This window comes from Phyllobates terribilis, unplaced genomic scaffold, assembly GCF_046119375.1.
Source record: "Phyllobates terribilis strain yellow unplaced genomic scaffold, ASM4611937v1 Scaffold_4__5_contigs__length_816908805, whole genome shotgun sequence".
NCBI classification, from domain to species: Eukaryota; Metazoa; Chordata; class Amphibia; order Anura; family Dendrobatidae; genus Phyllobates; species Phyllobates terribilis.
Genome location: NW_027362764.1, coordinates 583738401 through 583758004, shown reverse-complemented (window position 1 = coordinate 583758004; position 19604 = coordinate 583738401). Strand labels below are relative to the sequence as shown.

General features: G+C 42.6%; 1 protein-coding gene across 1 annotated transcript in view; it reads left to right on the top strand.

Moving 5' to 3' along the window:
• NPC1 (NPC intracellular cholesterol transporter 1) overlaps nt 1-19604 on the top strand; it is a 76074-nt gene that overhangs the window by 32831 nt on the left and 23639 nt on the right. Inside the window, exons 3-12 of the mRNA XM_073679170.1 lie at nt 2260-2366; nt 3508-3665; nt 4186-4353; nt 5769-6018; nt 7181-7257; nt 7922-8292; nt 11747-11979; nt 13245-13345; nt 14352-14454; nt 14650-14839. Coding sequence (XP_073535271.1) covers nt 2260-2366; nt 3508-3665; nt 4186-4353; nt 5769-6018; nt 7181-7257; nt 7922-8292; nt 11747-11979; nt 13245-13345; nt 14352-14454; nt 14650-14839 — 1758 coding nt within the window. The remainder of the gene's footprint in view (nt 1-2259; nt 2367-3507; nt 3666-4185; nt 4354-5768; nt 6019-7180; nt 7258-7921; nt 8293-11746; nt 11980-13244; nt 13346-14351; nt 14455-14649; nt 14840-19604) is intronic.

Genomic DNA, 19604 nt, shown 5'->3' with positions numbered 1-19604 from the left:
GTCTGGTCATTGGATGCCAGAGCCAATGCAGGTACAGCGCACTGAATGGTTTGTTCTGGGTCCACAATACACAGCTGTGCATTGTGTCTTTGTCAGTGTGTGTGGAAATGTGCCAGGCCATTTTCCTTTTGCAAGCTCAGCTCTTACATTATGTGAATCAAGGTGCTTTCTTCTAGAGATCACTCTTGACCACTGATGCTGTACACAAATAGTGAGCTGCTGCTTCTCATCACCGAAACTAACCAAATGTATTAAATATTGAACTGTAAGTCCATTCACTATGGACTCTATCTGCTGTGGATTTTGCTGCCAATGTGCAGTGTGCTGTTTATTGATGCAGAGTTCACCCTATAGGTTACACCGGGTAGAAATCCACAACAAATCTGTGTCAGGACTCAGGACAGACATGCTGTGGATTGGAGAATCTCCATATACTCTGATGGCTTGCAGAAGTTTTGTTACTTGTGGATCATGTTTTTTTAACACCTGATCCATATGTATTGTACTGTAAATGTTTGCGGAATCTATAAGTAAAATCCAGAGCAATTCTGCAATGTATAAATTTACCCTTGGGATTGTCTTTGTTTTTTCTTTATGGTACAGCAGTTCGGCTGTGGGCCTGAACTAGAAAGATTCACCAAACAATACTGCTGACATTCCCAGATCTGAGATCAGTGTATTCATTGTTGTAGCAGTAAAGGAGAACTGACCCATTATGGGTTTGGAACAAAGTACTAATCTAGCACATATAAATGTTATGTTTGGTTTCCTGCATACTTTGGACTTAGGTTGTCCTGGTGTTGGTCCTTCCTTTTATAAAGGATGCATACTGATGATGTTACTTTCTTGCTGCCTTTTTTATGCAAATTTAAAAGCTGCTTTTTACAGTACCAGCAAATGCTATGAGATTTCAGAAATGTCATGCACACGCGTTGGTTTTTTTCCTGACTGAATTTTAAAACTGCTGCTTTTTTGAAAACTAAAACTGCAGCATGTCAGTTCTTTCAGCATTAATGCAGCATTTTTTTCACCAATAGAAAGCAATGGGTAAGTGTACAAACACAGCAAAAAAAAGTTGCCATCAGTTTTTGCAGCGTTTTTAGAGCAAAAAAAGCAGGTACAGCAGGATGTGAAACTCTTTTATTAGTGATTCCCCACCCCTCAAGTTTAAACTAAAATGTCTTGGTCTCTGTAAAGATCTGAGATTGTGGGTTGTAATAATCACATAGGCAGGTTAACAATGCAACAATATTTTATTTCTCACATCCATGGTAATACAGCAATTCCAGGTAAATGTCCAAAATACAATTGTCTCAGTCCACAAGATCCCCTTCCCTGGACGGTAGTTCCACTGCCTTTTGTGCCAGAATAACTTGTAGTCGCAGTCCCCGATCCTCCAGAGGACAGGTAAAACTATGGAAGCATAGGTATCCAATAGCAGCAATCCTTTTAAGAAAGTTTAAATCCAGACGACAAATCCCACAACGGTAGTAGGTTTATCCATCCTTCCAGGTCCACATCTCGATCCTCTTCCTTCGATGTCCTTCCACACAACTCTTTGACTAAACATGTGGCTGCTCTTTTCTCCCTCCCTGGGATCAGCCCCCTCCCCCTTAGACATTTTCTTTTAGCTGTAAGATTGAAAAATCTTTCAGACCCCCATCACTGGTGACTGCAGGTGAGATCCCCTGTGGTGATGGCTCCACTCAGAACAATGGTTTAAGGCTCCTGAGATAAAGTCACTTAATGGATGCATTGATACCTGAGGTTGAACAAGCAAATTTCTAACAAAACCCAACAATAAGATCAAGGACAATTGGTGCTCTGTGCTGGAAAAGTCTTTAGTAAATGGGCAGTTCCTCAGTCTCCCCACATGAGCATGGCTGTTTGGATTAGTAAAGTTTTAATTAAATTAGTGATCTGTGTAAAAGTAAACAATGCCCTACCATTGTGTAAAGGTAAAGAATGTTCTGCTAACACAATGCTCTGCCAATGTCTTAAGTAAACTATTCCCGACCAATTCATCTCTCACACAGAGTGACCACAGACTTATCGATTTGGACCGGACAACCCCTGTTAAGCATAATTATCACTGTTGCTTATTTGTGTAGATTGTGAAGTGCAGTCTTTATACAGTGTGTTGTTATATGCTGGCGGTATGCATACCACATAATAGGACAGTGTCCAGTAAAACAAAGAATTTGATGGCACTGTAGGTTACCATGCGCTGCTTAAATTTTTTTACCCCATGTTTTGCAGCAACTGTGCCCATCCTTGTACTATGGAAATGTCAGTTTGTGCTGTGATGTTCAGCAGCTGCAAACTCTAAACAGAAACCTGCAGCTGCCCTTACAGTTCTTGTCCAGGTAAGTGGCTGGTTGTACCCTGTACGCCCTCACATTGTATTATTCTACTACATAATGGCACAATATCCGTGCGGCTGACTTATCTGGGGCAAAAATAAAATCCTCCAAGAGTTACTAGAGTTCTGCATTGCGTCTGTGCTTTTACTTCCATATTCTGCTGTGCGTAGGTAGTGCTGTATTCATTGGCCAGTACAAACCAAATTTAGATTTTTGATGTCTACTTATTGTAATTGTGCGTGTTTCTAAAGTTCTAAAAAAAAGGGGGAGAAAAGGCACGGGGAAACAAATTTGAAGGAACTTGATTTCACAAATCTTTTAGTTAATAGCAGGGGTAGTAATGTCAATATTAACCTTTTTAAAAGCAATCTGTCAGATAAGAATTCCTATTTAAATAAAGGTAGCAAGGTGGTTATAATTACCTTCCAGTCATGTCTGTGTAATTATTAGTCAGCTGTGAAACCAGAAAATAGAACAGAGCAGTGCACAATTAGGTCAGTCATTGGAGTGGGGCGAAACTCTGCAGTCACAGCTGTTCTCTAATGATGCCCACTGGTCAATTGATTGACATCACTCTCAGGGTGCAGTCACTGCCGTATAACACAGATGAGGGTCGCATCGCAGTGCATGGACTGACCGCGGCTCTCCTGACCGGAGCCTGACAACTGCATAGAAATGCATGAAGCTGTCACACATAAGCCAGGAGAGCCACTGGCCAGCCCCAGCATGGCAGTGCAATCGCCATCTGACTGTGCCCTCACTGTCTGAATATGTCGAACCGACCCTCAATCAAGGAACAGTGAGTGATCACTGCTGCGCATACATTCAGCTGTGCCTCCACCCAGATGACTGGCTGCTAGAGTGGAGCTTGGCCAGGATCCGATTTCATTTTCTGGCTTATAATGACACTGCTAATTAGAATAAAAACACATTTTAAAACGTGGTAATCCTCCATGTACTACCCTGCAATTACTTATACTGAAATGTGTGATGACCGGATCCCTTTAATTGGTTAGGTCACATCCCCTAAACCCTTGGAAGTGTTCATGTTTATCAGTTGTACAGTGGGTAAATGAGATTGAGGGAAATAAGCTTTAAAAATAATATAATATTCATAAATTTTCTATCCACTTTTTTTTCCCAGGTGTCCTTCCTGTTTCTATAATTTAATGACTCTGTTTTGTGAGCTGACTTGTAGCCCTCGACAGTCGGAGTTTCTAAATGTCACGGAAACCTTACCCTTTGGTAAAAAGGAAAGCATTACAGAAATGCAGTCTTTTATTGGGCAAAGTTTTGCAGATGGTAAGGAATACATACAGAAACAGATGTGTCAATTATTTTTGTGCCTTTTTAGTTGTGTATTAAAGATGGTCATGTAGGTGAAAAATTCTCCATTCACCAGTTAGTAATTATTATACATGAGCATGTAAGCATAAAATGGTCTCTCTGGACTCTCCACCAGTGATATAATTGCTAGCAGGAGAGGAGTGGCCGGCCACAGTATGCCCAGTGATTGCCAGTAGTTGTGGCCAGGCCCATATGATCGCCAGGAAGCCTTTGCTTGCAGTTGTAATTATCCCCGATGAGATCAGCAGTCATTGTTTGACTTAGTTATTTAACCTTGGTAAGACTATTATACGTGTATGTAGGACATGACAAAATGAGCGTTTATCCTGATCCTCTCACAATTCAGCACACCATTCACAACTAAGCATGCTTCACATGTTCCTACGGCAGTGCAGAGATGTGGAGTACTGGGCTCCTGTGAAATATTAACACTCCTGTAATCTATTTCTTTCCCCTTACAATATTTATTCATCAGGAATGTACAATTCTTGCAAAGATGTGGAAGCTCCATCAAGTAATGAAAAGGCCTTGAGTATATTGTGCGGGAAAGAAGCGAAAGACTGTAATGCCACTAACTGGATCCAGTTCATGTTCAACAAGGACAATCAGCAGATCCCTTTTACCATCACTCCTATATTTTCCGGTACAGAGTTTCTCAAAATTATTTACATGCATGAATTTTTTTCACTTCTTTAATGAAGACTTTTTGTGCTAAAAAAAAAATATTTGTAGCTATGATAATCCTTCACATTGCTTGGTGTAAACCAGATCCTGATACAGACTGTTTAGTGTGAAGGACACCATCAACACTAATTGGCAAATCTACCGATTTCCAGCAGACAGGCCAGCCATCTAATGTGTATGTGGTTTTCCCATCTCTCTGCCACCAGATGTCAGGAGAGATGAGGATTGAGTCTTGGCCTAGAGATAAGCCAACCACAAAGCTGTCTGGCAGCAGCTTGCTTTATGCTGTCTATATAACAGCCGAGTGAACACATATATGGGGGAGACGGGAGAGCGAGTTATTGACTGAACAATCAGCAAAGCTTGGTCTAAGGTGTATGGACACCTTAAATTTCAGGTATTGATGCAATTGTTCTTTTTAAAGAAGAATCATTGTTTTAATTTTTTTTTCTTCAATATTACACATGAAAATAAACAGGAGCAGCTTTATACCGAACGAGTACTGGCTGTGTTACATAGTCAGCACACTAAGGAAGCTGATGCGGTCATAACTGGCACTGATCGCATCAGTTTGCCATCTTAAATGACGCTATCAAGTATGAAAAATGCAACGAGAGAGGAAGAAAATGCCATGTGTAACCCAGAATGGTATCAATAAAGAAACATCAGCTTGATGTGTTTAAAATAAAAACTATGCAAGTGTTGCTATGGTAATTGTACTGACTTGGAAAATCACGTTGCCATGTCATTACTACACCAAACAAAAGTGTAAAATAAACCCAGAAAATCGCCCTGCCCTTTTTAAAGGGGTTGTATCCAGTTTTGATGGCATCCATTTGATGGGGGATAACTGTCTGACTGCTGGGTCACCCACCGATCCTACTGTCTGAAGGAGCAGAGGTTGAGCTTGCCCACCTCCGCTCCTTCCATTCTCAATGACACTGGAAGATGTCTAAACAGGGTGCTTGACTCGTCTTTGACATTCCCATAAAGAATGAATGGAGCAGGGGTGCTTATGCTCTACCTTTGCTCCATGCCGACTGCTGGATCTGTGGGTGCTCGAGCAGTTGGACCCCCAGCTATCAGGAAGTTATCTATCCAACGGAAACATTCAAAACTTAGGACATGTTATTCCCATACACATTCATTGGCAACCCCATAAAAGGGGGAATGATTCCCCTTATAGCCAAAAACAACTGTGATGATAAAGATACAAGGCTTCACGAGATTAAAATGACTCATTATTGACATTCATAACTATTAAGGGGGGGGGAGTGAAGCATGCTCATTAGGATTCCCTGTAGCCTCTGATGTAGTTGTAGCCGGTTTTCAGAAGCCTATAGAAATTCTGAATGAATTTGCTTGTAATTACAGATGAGCCCTTCCACCAAATGATTCCCATGAATAATGCAACCAAAGGATGCAATGAGTCAGTGGATGAAGATGGTGCCCCTTGCAGCTGCCAAGACTGCACGCTGGTTTGTGGAGAAAGGCCTCAGCCTCCGCCACCTCCAATGCCGTGGCTGATTTGGGGTTTCGATGCTATGGTTGTTATCATGTGGATGTCCTATGCTGTCTTTTTACTGCTTTTCTGTGCAGTAATCACTGGAGCTTGGTGCTACAGGTATGTATTATTTGGGTTTGGTTTACATGGTAAGGCCATGTTTATCCCAGTTTAGTGAGATGAAATGCTGCCGGGATATTTTTGGTGGCAAACCAGAATTATAACCTCTCTGATCCTGTAGTGATGACACTTGTGGTCTGCTTGAAGCTGTGAGCATTGACTAAACTATGTTAGCGGAGGGTAGGAAATCACTTGCCCTCATCTGCTTTATTCTGTTTCCCTTATCAGTTTCTAAATGATAAAATCTCAATAAAAGCTTTATAATGTCAGTGGCAAACCTCAATGAAAATTAATTGTTTTGTTTCCCATTAAAATTGCATCACAAATTCTGTGTGAATTCCATCCTTTTTTTTTTTTTTTTTTGTTCTGGAAATGGGCCACCCAGCTGTATGTTTGTTGTTTTTTTTTTTTTCCTCCATATGTTACTTAGAAGCAGAAAATAACATTGAAGGTAATCTTAAAGTTTAAATATGTAGGTCCAAAAAATTGTTATACTTCTTGTAGATGGTAGTCTACTATCTGAAGACCTGGACCACTCTGGCTTGAGTAATGACAGCTGGATGCATTGATCAAATTAATTATTGATTAATGTCCGGATCATAAGTGTTCTACAATAAAAGGAAAATTTCACCATCATCCAACAGCTGTTAGTACATTAGACACCATGTATTGAGCCAAACAGGGGTCTTTATCATTCACTTCCAAAAGACCCCTTTGTGGGGTGATTATGTGGTGCCTGGTGTATTCATAGCACAAGTACCACCATTATTATATTCTAGAAATTCTAGTGCAATTTCTATTACAAAGTAGCCCACCAGTATTACAAGAAAACTATTTGGCAAAGAATTGGGGTCTATGTACCAAAGTTTTAATTATATGGTCTCCATTGACCTTGGGATGAGTGGCTCTTTCTTGTAGGTGGCTCCTTTCTCTGTCTTTCGCTAGCCGTAGTTGTCTTGACCTATAAGGGAAGTGAGTCTCTTTGCACACTCCTGGTAGGGACTGTAAGTAAGACTTTGGCTGCTAGTTGGGTGTCTCCACTCCAGGTAATAGCTGTACTTCCATCTTTTACCTGGAGTATCACTTAAAGTTTTGAAGCAGCCAGTGTCAGAAAACAATTCAGTGTGATTGACAGATTTTCACTTGGCCTTTTTTCTTTAAGGAGAAAGAAGATAGTTTCAGAATACGCCCCAATCGACACCACATTGGCCTATTCGGTCAACTACGCACCTATTTCAGGTATGTCTAAATTGTACAGCTATAATACGGGAGTAATTGTTCAGTGTGATCAGCGACCCAGAAATGTTAATGCATATGCTGCAGCACAAGTCATAAGATTATTACAAGTATGCACATCCCTTAGTGCAGAGTAACGATATCCCTATTTTATAGGTTTATGAACAGACTAACCCTTTAATTAACATTCTATCACTAGGAAGTACCATAAATGTTTGAACAATGGACGTCTAATCAGGGGGCCCTGTCGACCACTAACCTAAACTGCTAAATTTCTCTTAAGGCCCACATTAGATTATTAAACCAACGGCCATCTCAGTTGACTGAATTTTTATACCCTTAACAAAATGCAGCGGCAGATTGGATGTCGGACTTCTGCTTCATTCATGCTCTATGGGGCTGCTGGACAAAGATGAGCACAGTGCTCAGCAGCCCCATAGGAGTGGAAGGGAGTGCAGGCCAAGCATGGCACTGCCACTCCATTCTGTGGATATAAATTTCCCCTTCTGCCAGTCTGTGCCTTTCCATGTGCTCGGACCCCCCTCCGATACATAAGTTATTAGTTAGCCTTTGGATAGTCTATAACTTGTTTTCACCGGACAACCCCAACAACACTAGTGAAAAAATGCATTGGAAGTCTTGCCATAAACCTTTTGTATTGATACAGGAGAGCCTTCGTGCTGTGACAGAATTGGAGAGTGTCTTGAGAACTGTCTCCGAGTTGCTTTTACAAAATGGGGATCGTTTTGTGTCCGGAACCCCTGGACTGTCATCTTTTTCTCCCTGGCTGTTGTTGCTACGTGCTGCGCGGGGCTAAAGTTTATGCGTATTACTACGGACCCAGTGGAGCTGTGGTCGGATCCGCACAGCCAAGCTCGGAAAGAGAAGGACTACTTTGATACACACTTTGGACCTTTCTTCCGCACAGAGCAGCTGATCCTCACTGCCCCCAACAGTACGGGAGAAACGTATTCTCCATATCCATCAGGATCTCCTGTGCCTTTTGGCCCACCTTTAACCAAAGCCATTCTCTCCCAGGTAACAGCCAATTGTTTGTGCATACTTTGTATACATTTTTTTGGTAACGAATGCTGATATTCCTTAAAAGCAGCTAGAATACAAATGGATTAAGACTTTTTCTGCTTGTTTACACCTAAATCGACACATTTGAGCAGTTTTATAATATGTGGCTTTTTTCCCTTTAGATTGTATTTTGTCCACCTTTTTTATACAACTAATAATTGACAGGACAGCATAGTATCGTGTTGCCATTTTTCATTATTATAACACAAATGTGCGGTTCGTGCTGTTAATTTTATAGCCCATAATTTATGAGTGATTAGTATTGCAGAACATTTTCAAGGGAGAATCTGCTCACTTGTTTGCTTTCTCCTGGTTTGGACACCTCAAAAACTTCACTTCAGTGCACAGGATTCTGTCAGATTGTGCCCATCCCATGTTATTGGCTTCTCATGCATGCCAGTGCTTCACATTACAAAGTTAACCCTCAACTGGTGAGGTGGGGTTTGCCACACCCCAGGGAATTTTTGTTCGGCTGCTATTCTTTGAAAAATGCTGGTATGAGGATACGCGTCTCATTAGCTTCCATCCATTTGTGGGTGTCAAAAATTTGTTATACTCATGTGTAATCAATCGCCAATAAGAAAACCATTAAAACAAACGTGATCGTGGCATTTTCTGTAAAAGTAAGAGATTTCTAAACACTGAGGTATAGGAAACCGCACATCACCAGTTACGTGACAAAAACCCCACCTCACCAGTTGAGGGTTAAAGCTCCTGCTTTAATGATTCCTCCTGACTGACCGCCTCTATGCTGTGTGACTTTCAGGCAATGGAGCCCTCAGTCAAGCAGGAGGTGGCGGCCCTGGGCAGGGAATAGAGCTGGAGTGACCGAGGCTTCATATCTACCTTAGCTACTTGTATTTCTATTCAAATGCTGATTTCTCATTAACAGACTGGCTATGTAACTGTATTGTTGGACTTTTCTTTGAAAGGGCTACATTCATATACAGTGTTGTGAAAAAGTGTTTGCCCCCTTCCTGATTTCTTATTCTTTTGCATGTTTGTCACACTTAAATGTTTCAGATCACAAAACAAATTTAAATATTCAACAAAAATAACACAAAATGCAGTATCTATTATTAAGGGGAAAAGAAATCCAAACTTACAGGGCCCTGTGTGAAAAAGTGATTGCCCCCGAAACCTAATAACTGGTTGAGCCACCCTTAGCAGCAACAACAGCAATCAAGTGTTTGCGATAACCAGGTCTGTGGAGTCGGTAAGCCAAACCTCCGACTCCCTCATACATGGCTCATGTTTAATTGATAAATTTACTGTAGCACAGATTAATCTCAGCTAAAAGTCTAGACCCTTAGATCAGGAATAGGACAGACATTTATAGGACATTTCATAACTTTCCCAAATTCTTATGAAAAAATATTCCCCACAAACTGCATTGAACTACTGTACCCGATTTACTATATATTTTAGGAGTTGGAGTCTGTCCATTTTATATTGACGCCGATTCCGAATCAGACTCCACCAAAATGGGCTCCTACTCCGACTCCACAGCCCTGGCGATAACTGGCAATGAGTCTTACAACGCTTTGGAGGAATTTTGGTCACTCATCTTTGCAACATTGTTGTATTTCTGCCACATTGGAGGGTTTCCGAGCATGAACCTCCCTTTTTAAGGTCATGCCACAGCATCTCAATCGGATTAAGGTCAGGGCTTTGACTATGTCACTCCAAAGTCTTAATTTAGTTTTTCTTAAGCCATTCAGAGGTGGACCTGCTGGTGTGTTTTAGATCCTTGTCCTGCTGCTTCAGCTTGAGGTAACGAACAGATGGCCGGACATTCTACTTCAGGATTTTTTGGTAGACAGCAGAATTCATGGTTCCATTTACCACAGCAAGTCTTCCAGGTTCCTGAAGCGGCAAAACAGCCCCAGACATAACACTGCCACTACCACCACCACCATATTTTACTGTTGGTATGATGTTCCTCTTCTGAAATGCTGTGTTACTTCTACGCCAGATGTAATGGAACATACACCTTCCAAAAAGTTCATCTTTTGACTCGTCAGTCCAGAGTATTCTCCTAAAAGTCTTGGCGATCATCAAGATGTTTTCTGGCAAAACAGAGACGAGCCTTTTGTTCTTTTCTTCTCAGCAATGGTTTTTGTCTTTGAACTCTGCCATGCATACCATTTTTTTCCCAGTCTCTTTCTTGGGACAGGCCCCACTATCAGTATTTGGTCAGTAGTTTTTTCTCAGTAGTGGGAGCCAAAACCAGCAGTGAACGATAAATACAGAATTGGTGACTTGTTTCTATTCTACCTTTTCTCTGATTGTTCCTCACCTGGCTTTGGCTCCCACTCCTGAGAAAAAATACTGACCAAATACTGATAGTGGGGTAGTGGCCTTATGGTGGAGTCATGAACACTGACCTTAACTGAGGCAAGTGAGGCCTGCAGTTCTTTTGGATGTTGTGGGTTTTTTGTGACCTCTGGGATGAGTTGTCGCTGTGCTCTTGGGGTAATTTTGGTTGGCCGTCCACTCCTGGGAAGGTTCACCACTGTTCCATGTTTTCTCCATTTGTGGATAATGGCTCTCACTTTGGTTTGCTGGAGTTTCAAAACTTTAAAATGACTATAACATTTTCCAGACTGATAGATTTCAATTACTTTTTTCTTATTTGTTCCTGAATTTCTTTGGATCGCAGCATGATGTCTAGCTTTTGGGGATCTTTTGGTCTACGTCACTTTGTCAGGCAGGTCCTATTTAAGTGATTTCTTGATTAAGAACAGGTGTGGCAGTAAGCAGGCCTGTGTGTGGCTAGGGAAATTGAACTCCGCTTCCCAAAGATGTGATAAACCTCATTTAATTTATGTTTTAAGGTGGGTGTGGGGGGGGGGGGGTGTCGATCACTCTTTCACACAGGGCCCATGTATGGTTGGATTTCTTTTTACCTTAATAATAAAGACCTTGTTTTAAAAACTGCATTTTGTGTTTACTTGTGCTATGTTTGTCTAATATTTAAACTTGTTTTGTGATCTGAAACATGTAAGTGTGACAAACATGCAAAAGAATAAGAAAGCAGAAAGGTGGCAAACACTTTTTCACACCACAGTATAAATGGTGGGGGGATAAAATCCTGCTGACAGATTCTCTCTAAAAATCCTTTTTGTTACCAGCCTTGGTTCTTCACAGCCAGGAGCCCTTTGATTTTACTACATATTTCATAGGGAGCCTTCTCTGCTGGCACCCAAGAAGGCTCATTAAGTCATACAAACCCTGGGCTGTCCTAATAGATGAATTGGAGCATTTTCTTCTCATCCCACTCCAGCAGTCCGGCCTTTCCCTTTTCTTATTCCATTATATCCTCCATGAAATGTTGTATACTTGAATTGTTTTTTATTTCCTTTTTCTGTCGGCAATGTTACTAAATTTTTCTACTTTCCTTCTCCAGGTTTTGGAGCTACAAGATGCTATTGAAAACATAAGTGTTGAATACCAAAATGAGACTGTGATGCTGAAAGACATCTGCTTGTCTCCTCTGGCTCCGTATAATACCAACTGTACGATCCTCAGCGTCCTAAACTACTTCCAGAACAGTTACTCTGTACTGAATCATACTGAAATGGATCAATTTGATTTATTTGTTGCTGCAGACTACCACACCCACTTCTTATACTGTGTGAAGTAAGTCAGCATTCCTTTATCTAACCCAATACAAAGCACGAATGTTTCTTTTACTATTAAAATATTGTTTTCATATAATATGAGGAAGACTCGCTCACTGTGACAGATGCCTGCACAGTAATTCTTTCAGAGACATTGTCACTTTACCCAAAGTTATTTTTCTTTATGCTAAGGCCATGTTCACACATTGAGTATTTGTTCAGTATTTGACATCAGTATGTGTAAGCCAAAACCAGGAGTGGAACAATCAGAGGAACAGTGTTATAGAAACACCTCACCACTTCTGTATATTTCACCCACTCCTGGTTTTGGCTTACAAGTATGGAGGTAAAAACTCACCAAATACTCAACCTGTGAACGTGGCCTAAGACTAACAAACAGTCCAATATTTTTAATGATGCCATATCGCAAAAAAAAAAATCCCCCAGAGGTGTCTGTATCATTTAACATTATATAATAGGATCTCCGCAGTGGTTCTCTACCAGCAGTAAGTTTTTATATATTTTTCTGTGGCTGGAACTTTAGTTGGCATAATTACAGTGACTAGCACGATTCAGCCCAAAAATTCTTTAAAAGGGAAATATATTTATTTCAGATGCCCATAAAAAAAAAAACCATAACACAATAAAGATAATTTAGAGCACCATTTATTGCATTTGTGCCTGAATTTCTGTTCACTACGACTGATTTGTTTTACACATTTTAATGTGTCCAAAATAAAGGCTGAAGATTTCCCACTATTTTAGTGCTGGACCATGTATATTATTTTTTTTCTTTCTTTACCTGGATTGAAAACAGGTGTGTACCAGGACTGGTCTGTGCACATTATTGTAGGTGAGCTGGCAAATATCCTGCGTTATCTGTAATTACAATGACTAGTATAATTTTATTAAGACCTTTCATTGATGTCATTATTGTACTATCTTACCTGGCTTGTTCTCTTAATATGATACAGGTATGTATATGGCGAGGGATGAAGGTTAAAATCTGAACCAGCAAGCGGAAGAGTTTAAAGAGACCTTCAATAATAGTCTGCCTCCTTCATATAGTGCCACTCCTTTCCATGGGCTGCTTCTAATATTGCAGCTCCTCCCTATATAATGGAAGGAGCCTGAGTGCTGCAGTACCCGACCCAGTCCATCGACAACACTGCCACTGCTTACTAGAGGGGGAAAAACAACCTCCTCACCCCCTCAATTCTGCACAAATTTCTAAATTTTTTTGTAAAGAGCTGTATGACTTATTGTAACCACTGCATCCCACAGATCTCCCATGTCTCTAAATGATACTACTCCCCTTCATGATCCGTGCCTGGGTACATTTGGTGGACCAATCTTTCCTTGGCTTGTGCTTGGAGGCTATGATGGTATGATAAATGTATTATACATTGTTTTATATGTCCACAGCTTGAGTGCAAGTTTTGTTTTGCTCGTATGTACGTATGTGCCTGAACTCGCTTGCCATTGAAATGGAGATATATGGGAAATATTAGAAGTCAATGAGGCTAATTTATAAAATAGCTGATTTTATTGAAGCGGATAGGATTGTGCATCCTGTCGTTAGCTTTACTGATCTACGGCTTACTCACAAGATGTAGGACACGGTGCTCCACACAGCAGAGCGCTCAGTGGAGACTTCACGTCGGAGAATTACCTCCTTTGAGAGCAGTCACACTTCAGGGGTGCCATCCCCTCCGCAGACAGAATTGCATAGATCCGGAGTGTGAATGTCGCACAAAAATAAAATCCTGGTGCAAGCTCGGAAAGGAAAGAAGCCAAATCGCCTGTGCCAGTTTTTGTTTTTTCTTAGAAACTTTAGTTACTTTGTTTAAAGATACTACAGGGGTGAGGGGGAAGTGGCAGCATCTGCTTAATGTTCTGTGTGGCCAAACCATGTTAATGTTTTTACTTTTTACAAATTGCCAGCTTTTCGATTCACTATCTGTAAACGTGTGTATACAACCTCCATCATGAAATCTACCATTAGTTTACACATCTAGTTTCAGGGTATGTGCCCACGATGCAGAATTGAAGCAGAAAATTTCTGCAGCGTTTCTGCATGTTCTTGGCAGTAAAACCACTTGCGGATTTTGCAGCGTTTTTACATGCGGATTTGACTTCCGTTTTTCAAATGCATTGGGACCTCAAATCCGTATGCGGAAACGCACAAATAATGGACATGCTGCGGAAAATTCCACAGCATGGGCACAGAACATGCAGATTTTCATTGGGGATCATAGGGCACGGATTACCAAACGTTTACTCTGCGGAAATTCCGCAGAAAAAACGATTGAAAACCGCATAGTGGGCACGCAGCCTTAATACGGATTTTTTTTTTTTCTTAATTCAGACTTTTAATTACATTTCTTGCAGGAGAGAATTACAACAATGCAACAGCCCTTGTGATTACATTCCCTGTGAACAACTTCCACAATGACACAGAGAAAATAAATAAAGCAAAAGCCTGGGAGAAAGCGTATGTATAGTCTGTGTTATGCCATGTCATTGACCATCAGTAACCTCGCCTCCAGATAGTCCCCACTTCCTAAATCTCACAAGGAGCTTCCTTGTTTAGCCATATATTCAACTTCATGAAAAACACAAATAGCTGGATTGTAGGGTTTTTGGCAACAAATTATGTCTTTACATTTCTGTATTTTTTTTCTCATAGATTTATCAACTTTGTAGAAAATTACAACAATTCAAATTTATCAATTGCATTTTCTACTGAGAGGAGCATTGAGGATGAAATAAACCGTGAAAGTAAAAGTGACATAACCACAGTTCTCATCAGCTATGCCCTGATGTTTGTCTACATCTCCCTGGCACTGGGCAGCGTTAACCACTGCAGCAGCATCTTGGTGTGTATCCTGTACATGTGTTTAGCTTTAGATGTAGGGCTAAGTAGAGTCCTCCCAATACACTCAAGATGGCTCCATCGTTCAGCCGACAGCCATCTCTCCTGTCCCTCCCTCCGAGCCATTGCCAGACTCATAGCGGGTACTTATTTCTAGAGAACCAAAGGGTCAACAGTCCAAAATCGGACATGCTGGATAATTAACTTCTCCCCCATTATCATCTGTCGAGGGGCCCCCCCACACACATTTGACTGTTGGACGAATTTGTAGGTATTGATGGATTTGACAATCGTTAGCTTGTGTAGAGACCTTAAGGAATGGCATTTTTATAACCGGATATCTTATAAAAATCCCAGCATATTACATTTAGGCTGTTCTTTTTTTCCCTTCACCCATGACAGCACACCTGAGAGAGGATCCGCCCTTCAAGGACAGGAAACCATCTGAAATAAAAGGGCGGCACCTCTCCCCCGCTTCAGTTGGTTTCCTGTCCTTGATGGGAATCCTCACAAAATAATCAGGTGGCTGTTATGCTGAAGAAAACTTACCCAGGCCTGTCCCAGCGCTGGAAGAGCGGGCTGTTTTGTCCGTGGCGCCGGCCTTCAAGTGCTGTTAGAGCCGTCCGCAGGTTTCCCGGGGACCTGTCGCACGTGCTGGCGCAGGCAGTGCAGAGGTCCTGGGCTTCCGTACACCGCCGCGCCGCCCTCCCCCGGCCGTCCATGTGACCGCGGTCATGTGCCTCTGACGTCATGGTGCGGGGCACGCTGGGTAGGGTGTGCCCGATGACGTCGGGGGCGGCACCGAAGGAAAACATGGCGGCGGCCTGTATAATGCCGGCCGGCATGGCAAAAACGCTGGCGGCGTTTGCGAGGGGAGAACGGTGCCAGGGGGAGGGGCCTAATTACTGGAAGGGAGACCGCAGGGACCAGGAGGTGGCTGACTTTGCCCGTCTCCCTATAAAGAGGAGCACCTGGGGTCAGAACGCTGCTCGTCATAATGTCTGACATGGAGCAACAGCAGCTGTCGCCACGGCCACAGTCGCTACCACCTTCATCGCCACCTCTGTCTGCTCGCCGGTCTAGAGGGTCCAGCGGAAGGAGCAGCAGTCGTCCGATTCAGAGGGGTAAAGCTTCTCAGGACTCCACGGTCTCCAGGAGGGATACTTCGCTCTCCTGAAAAAGCCTTCAATTCCGGTATCCGCAGTAGCAGGGTGAGTGATCTTCGTGAATGTCACTAGATATATTTGCTAATGGGCTCCTACTGTGTGTTTAAATCACCAGGAGGAACCCAGGAAAGTAACCGCCAAGAAGCAGAACAAGAGAATGTGTGCCATATGCAAATGCCCGCTAGCAATAGACTGGCAGAAGGAGCTCTGCTCGGACTGCATTCAGAAAACTATTTGTCAGGGTACCCCGGATTTTGCAGCCAGCCTCAGATCGGTTATCAGATCGGAGGTAGAGAGCTCCCTTAAAACTATTTTGAAAAAAAGAAGGAAAATCATATCTGATCCTTCTTCTGACTCTGACTCCTCTGTATTATCGGATGGACAGTATCATAGTGGGGCCTCATCCTCATCTTCTTCCTCTTCGGACAGCAATAGAGGGGGGAGACCATGCTTCCCTCTAGAAGACAGACAAATTGGTAAAGGCCGTCAGAACCACTATGGGGTTAAAGGAAGATAAATCCGTTTAGTCCCTAGAAGATATCATGTTTGCAGGGTTAGAAGAAAAGAAAAAACGCACCTTCCCGGTGAACGCTAAGGTCTAGGCACTTATCAATAGAGAATGGAGGAAACCTGAGAAAGTAGGAGCCTTGCCTTCATCCTCAAAGAGGAAGTATCCCTTTGACCTAAAGGACTCTGAGAACTGGGACAAAGTGCCAAAAATTGACGCTGCAGTGTCTAGATCATCAAAAAGATCTGCACTCCCTCTTGAAGACTCAGGGGTACTTAGAGAACCCTTAGACAAGAAGGCGGATACCTTTTTAAAACATGCCTGGGAATCCGCAGCAGGAGGTCTAAAGCCGGCCATTGCAGGAACATGTACCGCTCGTTCCCTTATGATATGGTTACAGCAGTTGGAAGATCAGCTGAAAAATAAAAAGACCTCAAGGGAAAAAATTCTAGCCAGCCTCCCCATGTTGCATGGTGCAGCTGCCTTCCTAGCAGATACCTCTGCTGACTCAGTAAAACTGGCAGCTAGGTCGGCTGGGTTATCAAACGCGGCTAGACGAGCTCTGTGGCTCAAGGGATGTCCTGGGGACTTACAATCAAAGTCTAGACTGTGTTCTATCCCCTGTGACGGCCAATTTCTCTTTGGCAAAAAATTGGACGATGTCCTTGAGAAAGCAAGTGACAGAAAAGGAAGGTTCCCTGGGTTTTCGGCGGATGCCAGAAAGACCTATTTTCGGAGGGGGAAATTTAGTAGAGGTCGCCCCCCGGGAGAAAAAAGAAAGTGGGCTTTTAAGAACAAAAAATAGTCCGGATATATGTTCGAGGGTCCCTCCGCTGCCTCCACAATGATGCCAGGCCACAAGTTGGGGGGAGACTTTCTCATTTTTTTCATGCCTGGGAAAACCTTTCCTCCAGTCCCTGGGTCCTCAACATAGTGAGAGATGGACTAAGGATTCAATTCCTTCAGCAGCCATACCGCTTGTTTGTGGTAACTCCGGTAAGAAAATCCCCAGACGAACAACTGGCCCTAGAATCAGAGATCTTGAACCTGTTGAACAAGCAAGTGCTATGCGAGGTTCCGGTCAGTCAAAAAGGAAGGGGATTTTATTCACCTCTCTTTTTAATAAAAAAAAACGGATGGTTCATTCAGAGCTATTATAAATCTAAAGGGCCTCAACCGGTTTGTAAACAACCATACGTTCAAAATGGAATCAATAAACTCAACAATAAAGCTTCTTTTTCACAATTGCTTTATGGCAGTGATAGATCTCAAAGACGCGTACTATCACGTCCCAATTCACCCAGGTCATCAAAAGTATCTAAGGGTTGCTCTTTACATTCAAGGAAGTCTCACACTTCCAGTTCCAAACTCTTCCCTTCGGGTTGTCGATTGCTCCAAGGGTATTCACCAAGCTGATAGCCGAGGTAACAGCCTTTCTCCGCATTCAGAATACAGTTATAATACCATATGTGGACGATTTCCTTATAGTGGGGAATTCAGAGAGCCACTGTATTTCACAACTGAATCAAGTCATGGCTGTCTTGCAGAACTTAGGCCGGATGATCAATGCCCAAAAATCAAGGCTAGAGCCCGCAAAGATCCAGGCCTTTCTGGGGTTTACCCTAAACTCAGAGAGTCAGACTTGTCTTCTACCCGACAGCAAAATAGACAAAGTCAAAAATTTGGTGTCAGCAGCCATACACACCCCAGACATGTCCTTAAGGAAGGCTATGTCCCTGCTAGGTACTCTAACATCTTGCATTCCGGCGGTCAAGTGGGCCCAATTTCACACAAGAAACCTTCAGTGGGAAATCTTGTCAGCACAAAGATTGTTAAAAGGGTATTTAGAAGGAAAGGTACATCTCTCCTTGCGAACCAGGGACGCCCTCTTGTGGTGGACAGACAGGTCAAATTTATCTCTGGGGGGGGTCCAGTGGGACACATCGGTACAAGACATCATCACGACCGATGCAAGCAACTCGGGGTGGGGCGCACACCTAGAAAATCACATGATTCAAGGCCCTTGGTCATTCCTAGAGGAAAAGGGGTCATCAAATCTAAAAGAGCTATGGGCGGTGTGAAACACTTTAGAAGGCTTCCTCTCTTTACTCCAGGGTCGCCATGTTCGGGTTATGTCGGACAACAGAACCACCGTGGCCTACATAAACCACCAGGGGGGAACAAGATCTTATTCTCTTCTGGAAGCAGTAGGCAGGCTTTTTCAAATAGCAGAGAAAAATCTTATATCTCTCACAGCGCTACACATATGAGGCATAGACTACGCAAAAGCAGACTTCCTAAGCCGCAACAAGTTGAGACAAGGGGAATGGGCCCTGAATCCCAGAGTATTCCATCAGATAGTACAGCTGTGGGGTCTACCAGAGATAGATTTGTTCGCCGACAAAAACAACAGGAAAGTGGAGAAATTCTGCTCACTAGACCCAAGGGGAAACCCTTTGGCAATAGATGCTCTCCAGATTCCTTGGAGCTTCAAGTTGGCCTATGCATTCCCACCAATAGCCATGATGCCTCTGGTGGTAAGGAAGATCAGAAAGGATCAAGCGAGAGTGATTCTCATAGCCCCTTCTGGCCAAAGAGACCATGGTTCTTCCTTTTGAGGATGATGTCACAATCAGACCCATGGATCCTACCAGAGACCCCGGACCTTCTAGCTCAGGAACCAATATTCCATTCTCAAGTGAAGGGTTTCCACCTAGCAGCATGGAATTTGAGAGGGCAATATTGACGGGCAAAGGGTTTTCATCAGGTTTAGTGTCTACTCTATTAAAAAGTAGAAAGCCCATAACCACCAAAATCTATGGTAGAACATGGAGAAAATTTTTACATTTTCTAGGAAAGCCATTAAGACAAAAACCTCCAATTAAATCCATCCTGGAGTTCTTACAGAAGGGGTTTGAGTTAGGTCTAGCTACCAGTACACTTAAGGTCCAGGTTTCTGCCTTGGGTGCGCTATATAACCATAACCTTGCAGCCAATAAATGGATTACAAGGTTCATTAAATCCTGCGGTAGATCTAGGCCAATCTCAATACCCAAAGTTCCTCCATGGAACCTAAATTTAGTACTTGACGCACT